This window comes from Equus quagga, chromosome 2, assembly GCF_021613505.1.
Source record: "Equus quagga isolate Etosha38 chromosome 2, UCLA_HA_Equagga_1.0, whole genome shotgun sequence".
In the NCBI taxonomy this organism is placed as follows: Eukaryota; Metazoa; Chordata; class Mammalia; order Perissodactyla; family Equidae; genus Equus; species Equus quagga.
Window position 1 is genome coordinate 104,970,448 of NC_060268.1, and position 8,700 is coordinate 104,979,147.

Sequence of the window (8,700 nt, forward strand, 5' to 3'; positions counted from 1 at the left end):
CGCCTACAGCTCCAACATTGGTTCACAGTTTCTGGCTGAACAATTTAGCTCAAGACATCAAAATCACTAACAAAGGCAATCAGTGTCTGTTATTGATTTCTGGTTTAGAATAAACTTAAGAAGACAAAGCACAGAATTAGGAATTTTGTGTGGCACGAATACAAATATAACTTCAACTTCCAGATCAAAGAGTTTGGAAAAGAGTTGAGGCACCCTTTTAGTGTAGAGCTAGCATAAACTGTTAAGGAAAGAAGTATACATTTAGGGAATGGCTAATTCCTGCCGACCTAAAATATTTCCAGTCCCAGTGTACTCTTCAGAAATAGAAAGTACACAAAAGGTAAGGAGTCTGGAATGAAAGCAGTATGACTCAACATAGGTATGGAGCTACTTTTGAGGAAAGAAAATTCATGAGGAAAAATACTTGAGAAAATGAGTAACTGTCAGACCAACAAGGGGATAAGTGTAAAGGAGTAATTCTGCTGATGTGATTTTAGTTCAGGTCTAATGCTTATTTAATGAGCTGTGTAAATATTTTTCAGAGGGTTTGAAATGTCATTATTAGATTTCCTGTGGGATATGAAACTCTGTTTAATAAGGACCAGTATTCTACCAGAACAAGAGCAGCTGTAGTTCTGCTATCATTCATAAGCTTAGGAATGTTTAAGAGGCCTGGTCACTTATCTTCAGGAAACAAAGCCTCGGAAACCAAAATGGGCGCCCCCTTCCCCTCGCAAATATCCTGAGATATCCTGTGCCTTCCATAGGAAAATCATCTTCTAAAAGCAAACTAAGTAAAAGGATGTACAAATCCAGTTCTTCAAATTAGCTAATTGTCATCTAGGTTATTGGTAAGCGTACTATTTATCAATGAATGCTAGGCCTTCAAAATTAAAGTTCATATGCCAAGAAGAGCCTCTTGGTGACTTCTTGATTTCTGTTACTGGCATCAGCATTCTTCCCGTAAACAGAAATGCATGTCACATGGGCAACAGGCAAAGGACTAACTGCCATAATATATAAAATAGTTCAGGGGCCGCCCTGTTGCCGAGTGGTTAAGTTCTCACGCTCCGCTTCAGCAGCCCAGGGTTTTGCCGGTTTGAATCCTGGGCGCGGACATGGCACCGCTCGTCAGGCCTTGCTGAGGGGCATCCCACATGCCACCAACTAGAAGGACCCACAACTAGAAATATACAATGGTACGGGGGCACTTTGGGGAGAAAAAGGAAAAATAAAATTGTAAAGAAATTCAACAAATCACTTGAACCAGTAACCCAATAAAAAATGGAGTATGGACGTGACACAGCACTTCAGGGAAAAATACAAATGACCACTAAATGATGAGAGTTGCTAAGTCTCACAAGCAACCAGGGAAAAGCAAAATAAAACATTAGGATAATACTTTTCACCAACTGGTTTTAAAAAAATGGTAGATGACACTAAATATTGGCAAAGGTAAGCAAGTATTTTGAAGGGCAATTTGGCATAATAAAGTTATTGGTACTTTAAATATGTAGATGCTTTGCTCAAGTAATCTTTCAGCAATTTATCCTACAGCAAACTGAGATGTACGTGCACAGCTGTATGTATCAAGGTGTGTAAGACAGGCTAAGGAGAAGGTGGTATTTGAACCAAGATAGACAGATGGGGGAGCATGTGAGGTGGGTGTCCGGAAGGAGCCATTTAGGTAAAGGTAACAGCAAGGACAAAGGCCCTAAAGTGGGAGTCAAAAGGCAATGGGGGGGGCTGGCCCTGTGGCCGAGTGGTTAGGTTCGAGCACTCCGCTGCAGGCGGCCCAGTGTTTCGTTGGTTCGAATCCTGGGCGTGGACATGGCACTGCTCGTCAGACCACACTGAGGCAGCGTCCCACATGCCACAACTAGAAGGACCCACGACGAAGAATATACAACTATGTACAGGGGGGCTTTGGGGAGAAAAAGGAAAAAAATAAATTCTTCTAAAAAAAAGGTAGTGGGAAGAGTAGTAGAATGTGCAGTCAGAAAAGTGGCAAGGGACCAAATCAAAGAGAAGATAGAGCTTCATGGGCCCTCGAAAAGAATTTGGCCTAACTGGACTTTGATTAGTTCTTATCTTCTAAATACTAGCATTTCCCTTTACTTATAAGCCTTAAATTGTTTTTTTGTAACTTCCAGAGAGTTAAACTTTCACCCTTCTCCTGAGAATAGAGTTTACAGCAGGAGGTATTAACTCAGGGTTTATAAACCCTCCAAAACTTCCATAAGATTCTCAAACGGGTCTCACTTCCTACCTCCTGCAAAAAAGCAACCACCAGAGAGACCAAGAATCTGGCCAAAAATAGTCCTCAAAGGGCCCAGTGATGTGGCGAGTCAACAACAACTCGTGTTTAGCGAGTCTGGCCCTGCCTGGGAGAACTGGGATTGCAGGGAGGGCTGGGTGCGGCGGCGGTGAGCAAAGCCAGCTGCTGTGCTCTTCAAAGTCACACATGTTGCTTCCACTCTGTAGCAGAGCAAAAAAGGAGAAGACAAGGCAACAGCCTTCTAGTGACCCAGTCACCTTTGATTGACCTTCCTCTCACCATCCCCCATTTCATCAGTTGTGAAGGTCACCACCAGTCACCTGAGTAGAAGCCCTGAACTTCTGTGACAGTATTTCTCGTTGGCCATTTTGACTTTAGGCTTCTACTGCTACAGTAATCTATCTTATCTGCTCTCTATTTCTAACTTAATCTTCCTTAGGGATGGTTCTGAGTCTAATACTCCCTGTCAAGAAACCTTTGATGATGACACGCTGCCTTTCAACCGAAATTTAAACTTCTCACTGTAGCTTTCCATGCTCTAATCCTAACCTGTCTTTCCAGACTTTTCTCTCAGACCTTTCTTATGCACATCCTGTGACCAAACAGATAAATTTGAAATCCAGTCCATCCCTAAGGCCGAGCTTAACTGTTATTAGCTTTGCAAGAAATTTTGCTGATTTTTCCTTTCTGTTTCCTGGAGGCATGGTGAAAAAGGCAGTGGGCTTTGGAGTCAGACTGGATCGACTTGATCACTAAAGAGCTTTGTGAACAGAGAGAACTTGTCTGGATTTCAGTTTCTTTGTCTGTAAAACAAAGGTGACCTCTGTTCCCTTCATAGAGCTGTAAAGGAGATAACCTATAGAAAGCAGTAACTTCCTTTTTTCACCATAAGCACATTTCATACGATTCTCACAAGACTTAACACAGTTTTCCTGGTAGGAAGTCAGTAGACAGTATCTAAGACTGAAAAATCAAGAAATAGGAAGATAATCATCTTGTTAAGAAACGTGAAGGTAACAGAGCAAAGAATTAAAGTAGTTGCCTTTGGGAGCTAGGAATTAGGATGAGGATGATGAGTGCAGCAGATTGTTGTGCATCGCTCAAATCTTTTAGTACCATCTTGACTTTTAAAATTATGTATATGGACTACTTTGATAAAAATAAAATTAAAAGTGAGCAAAGACGTATCAACATAAAAAATTAGGCATAATTAGACTGGGGAGGGGATAGTTAGTGTTTAATGGGTACATAGTTTGTTTCAGTTTTACAAGGTGGAAAAAGTTCTCTGGAGATGGATGGTGGTGTTGATAGCACGGCAGTGCCAATATGCTTAATGATACTGAACTGTCCATTTAAAAATGGTAAAGTTTATGTTATGTGTATTTTACTGCAATTTTTAAAAATAATAAATTTGACAAAATTTTTTAAAGTTAAATAGTGCAAAAGATTTTTGGTATTTAGTAGCCATCTCAGTGTGTAGGGAGCGCTATTCGTCTGCAGCAGTGGCCAACTCCTGCTGGCCAGATGTCTGGCTGTTCGCTGTCTGCAGGCTACAAATGTTTTACATTTTTAAGCAGTTAAATTTTAAATGGTTATGTAAGTCCCTACGTAATATCCTTTGGGCCTTCAAAGCCTAAAATTCTTACTTTTGGCTGTTTTAAGAAAAATTTGCTGATTCCTACCCTAAAGTAATTGTCAGTTTAATATGTTGGCTCTGCCAGTAACCAGCTTTATGTCCCACAAACAAAGCACCTTGAATATTCCGGGCCTCATCTTCCCGTGTTTAGAAGAGGGAATATTTGCCCTTTCTGGAAGAGTTGTGTAAGGATCCAAAAGATAGAAGGTGAAACTGTGAAGCATAAGTCTCGTGTTTATTTTGCTTTATAGAGATTGACCGTTGGCCTTATTTGGTTACTCTTTGTTCAAAGCAAGTGTGTTTGCTAATCACCTTCCTGTGCTCCGTTGGGCAGAAATTTGATTACAGAAAGCCTAAAGCCAAGGCCCTCAAACTTTTTTTTTTTTATTAAGTTAATGATAGGTTACAATCTTGTGAAATTTCAGTTGTACATTAATGTTTGTCAGTCGTGTTGTAGGTGCACCACTTCACCCTTTGTGCCCACCCCCACCCCACCTTTCCCCTGGTATCCACTAAACTGTTCTTAGTCCATAATTTTAAATTCCTCATATGAGTGGAGTCATACACAGATTATCCTTCTCTCGCTGGCTTATTTCACTTAGCATAATTCCCTCAAGGTCCATCCATGTTATTGCAAATGGAATGATTTTGTTCTGTTTTACAGCTGAGTAGTATTCCATTGTATGTATGTACCACATCTTCTTTATCCATTCGTCTGTTGATGGGCACTTAGGTTGCTTCCATGTCTTGGCTATTGTGAATAATGCTGCAATGAACGTTGGGGTGCATAGGACTTGTGGGATTGCTGACTTCAGGCTCTTTGGATAAATACCCAGTAGTGGGATGGCTGGATCGTATGGTATTTCTATTTTTAATTTTTTGAGGAATCTCCAAACTGTTTTCCATAGTGGCTGCACCAGTTTGCATTCCCACCAGCAGTGTATGATGGTTCCTTTGTCTCCACAACCTCTCCAACATTTGTTACTATTAGTTTTAGATATTTTTGTCATTTTCATGGGTGTAAGGTGATATCTTAGTGTAGTTTTGATTTGCATTTCCCTGATGATCAGCGATGATGAGCATCTTTTCATGTGCCTATTGAAGGCCCTCAAACTTAACACATCAACCAGTTGGAAAACTCTGGAGTTAATGGAAAGAGTTAAAACTAAAACATGGCTGGTATGTGATAAAAGGCTACCCTTGAGTCAGGATTAACTGTGCTTAGTAAATCAAAGACTATGTATGTTTGGTGTCTTGTTGCTGGAAATTACTTTCTTTGAAGACTAGAAAAAGTTACCTAATTCATTTGAACTAAGTTTGTTTCATTCTGGCCAGAAAGTAGAAAGCTTTCTGGGGGATAAATTATTCTTAAGGGAACCTTAATATGCCACTGATGTCCCAAAGATCTTAAAGCCTTACAGTTCTCAATGTCATTGTGTTACCCCTGGCACCTATGCCCAAGGAGGCTTGTTATTTGATAGCTGAGAACTAGTGTGAAAATCCTTCCAAAAGGGCCAAGTAGAAACCGTGTCCTTAGGACGCTCAAAGCAAAGGGCCCACTGGAAGGAACAGTGTGCGGCTCTTTCCAAACCAGCCGGCAGACTGGAGAGTCCTGTGGACCTGTACTCAACTACAGGCCGAGGGCAGTTAGTCTGAAGTTGAATGTTTGGTCCCAGGAAAGTGTCTGCAAAATTTTTCTTTCAATAACCTGCTCTCGATCATTTTTCTACTAACAAACAGCAGTAAGGCCACCTTAGCTTTTGCTTTGCTTTGTGTTGATTCAGAATGGAGTTAGAGTAGTGTTCTGTTGTAAGCTGCTTGAAAGAACCCTCATTACACTCAAAGTTTAGGTCTAATAACTGAGCCATAGTGATGCTGTTGCAGATAGCTGAGCTGCCTTTTTTTTTTTTTTTTTTTAAAGACTTCATTTTTCCTTTTTCGTCCCAAATCCCCCTGGTACATAGTTGTATATTTTAGTTGTGGGTCCTTCTAGTTGTGGCATGTGGGACTCCTCCTCAGCATGGCTTGATGAGCGGTACCATGTCCACGCCCAGGATTCGAACCAGTGAAACCCTGAGCTGCTGAAGCGGAGCACATGAACTCAACTACTTGGCCATGGGGCCGGCCCCCTGAGCCTTTTTTCTTTTGTGCTTCATAGTTTAGTTTTTCCATTTTTAGGTATTTGGTGTAATTATAGTTCACTTTCAGATCCTGCAACATTTTATTGACTTACTGGTCAAAGCAAGGTAGATCCTTATTAAACTGAACAGATTGTTGTGAGTGAGCAGGTTGAGTGCACATTACTTTTACAATTTTTCAACCACATTGAATGCAGTTGCAACTCAGCTGCCATGCCTAGTCTAAATATGGCAAGATGATACAAAGAAATGACGTGGACTTCAAGGAGATAGTTCCCATTTACTTCACTTTTTTAACGTTTGTCCCCGTCCCCCTCCCACATATTTGACAGCTGTTTATAGATGGTGTCTGCAGTTTCTTTGGGGTCTGTTTGATAGAGATAATTAGGGCACTTCATAGTGGAAGCCTAAGCAGGTCGGCTATCAGAAGTCTTCAGACTAGAGAGGCCCCTGTAGGGAGTGGCCCTTTAATCTATCAGCAGAAGCCACCTGGCAGGACAGTCATTGCAGAAATGGTTAGTCTGGAGTCTTCTAACTCGGTCACATCACTGAATTTCACAGAATTTACTCACTCATAGCTGCAGGGCCTCTAGTGGGGTAACCACTGGACCACAGCTCCAATCCACTTTGCTTTCCTAACACATGACTTGGAACAAGTACTCCATTGGCACAGTACAGACTGCCCGAAGTTCATGGTTCCTGCTTGTTTGTGAAACTGTAAGAAGTATTTCTTTAAAGCTGCTTTTGCTACCTCCGTTCCTCTTATTAGACTTGGGAGCTATTTTTCAGGTAACTGAAACATTTTTGTTTCTGCATTTCATATGAAATATCTATTACCAATCTTTTTCCACATGAAAAATTGTTTTGTTGTGAAGCAAAAGTAGTTCAAAGTCTAATCCTTGAATGTTTTTCAACTAGTATGATGATGCTAAGCGCCTCGCTGCCCATTAGTTGTGTTAGACTGTCTGACACAGTGTGGGAGAGAGCAGTGATCAGCTCCTGATTCAGAGCTTGCTTATACCCGTCTTATCACCACTGCTTCTTGAGTCTTCAAAGTTAATATTTAGAGGACCTGTCCAGAGTCCAAAGGCTGATAGTATTGTTTCCAGAGTGTGTCACCTTGTTGACACCGCAGCCTTCAATCAATCGACAATGCCAGTGAAGTTATAAACTATATGACCAGCAGGAAATTATTGATCTGGCTGGGATTTTAATAATAATAAGCATAAGATCTTGTGCAAAAGTGTTGTGGAAACAAGTTGGATGGGGAAAAATCAAGAAGTTATTAAAGATGATGATCTTAGGTACAAATTGTGAAAAGTGAAAAAAGGTTGTGAATATGAAAATAAACGTATTAAGTAATTTAGGGGATTTCTCTCCTAGTCTTGGTTTCCTACATTAAAACTTGTATTCTCTTGTTTGGGATTGAATACTTATAATCATGAATGGTGTGTCTCAATTTTGTGACACTCTTATTTAACCCTTTGATGCTAGAACACTACACAATGCAAGGCTGTTTCTTTTTTCTCTCTCCCCCAGGTGGTCTTCGAGGCGTAGCACGAGGTGGTCTAACAGGACTAACACTTACCAGCCTCTATGCTCTATATAACAACTGGGAGCACATGAAAGGCTCCTTGCTCCAACAGTCACTCTGAAAATTTTGCCAGCTTGTGAATGGAGGACACTTTAGTAGTTATCCAGATCAATTTATAAGTCAGTCTGGAGTTATTCTCTCTTCTGCCTACAATTAGTTTGAAAAATTGGGGATTCCAGTTTGCTGTGATGAAGACCATGGATGTTTGACCAGGACTGGCATGCCTTCCAGCCATTAATGAGTTGAAGCCAAAACCCTTTGGTGGCTGAGTAATGTGGTTCTCTTCTCCTTTGAAGAAGATCTTGCACCTGTTCTCTCCTACCCCCTGAACTGGACAGCCACTTACTCCCAGAGTTCAGGTCATGCTTGTCATCCATACTGTAATACCACGTTTGTTCATTTAATGATTCAAAAGTATAATATTGCCCTGTATTCCCAATAAAGGGTGAAAACAGAACCAAAGTCATAACTCCAACATAAACAAAGTGGGCATCTCCATTAAAAGATCTTTCTGGGTATAAAGTGAAAATTATTCTTTTCTTTTTGTATTTTTTCTGCCCCAGAGACTAAAACATGTCACGGTTGTGTTGAAATGAAGGGCTACCGACAGCATTAACAGCTAGGAGATTTTTCTCCAATAGAGTTGACAGTGAACAACCTCAAGATATTTCAGATTAACCATATTCCATTAGAGTAGTGTAGGAAACAACTGGTGGTGATTATGACTGGAAAAAGTCAACTAGGGCCCTTGTGGATGCATCTACTAAGAAGGAATTGGGCAGAAAAGCACTGAACCTTAGCTGAAGTCCTCTTGTTAAAAAAAAAAAAAAAATTTAATATATTTCATCTGCAACAGAGTAGATTAAAAATTAAAGAGTGGATGTGAAGAGTTTGCAGAAAAAGACTGAAAATGGGAGTCAGTAAAGATATACCTATTCTTTGCTAATTTTAGATTTGTAAAATACATTGATATTCCTCAATTTATGTTCAAGTTGAGCTGTACTCCTAAGCAACGGTTATCACGCTTATATAATATGATAGAACATTTTGTGAC

General features: G+C 40.4%; 1 protein-coding gene across 1 annotated transcript in view; it reads left to right on the plus strand.

Annotated features, from left to right (window-relative positions):
- Positions 1-8,175, plus strand: part of LOC124234957 (mitochondrial import inner membrane translocase subunit Tim23) — a 34,726-nt gene extending 26,551 nt beyond the window's left edge. Inside the window, exon 7 of the mRNA XM_046652663.1 lies at positions 7,592-8,175. Within this exon, the coding sequence (XP_046508619.1) occupies positions 7,592-7,707 (116 nt within the window). The 3' untranslated portion in view covers positions 7,708-8,175. The remainder of the gene's footprint in view (positions 1-7,591) is intronic.
- The last annotated feature ends 525 nt before the right edge of the window (positions 8,176-8,700 follow it).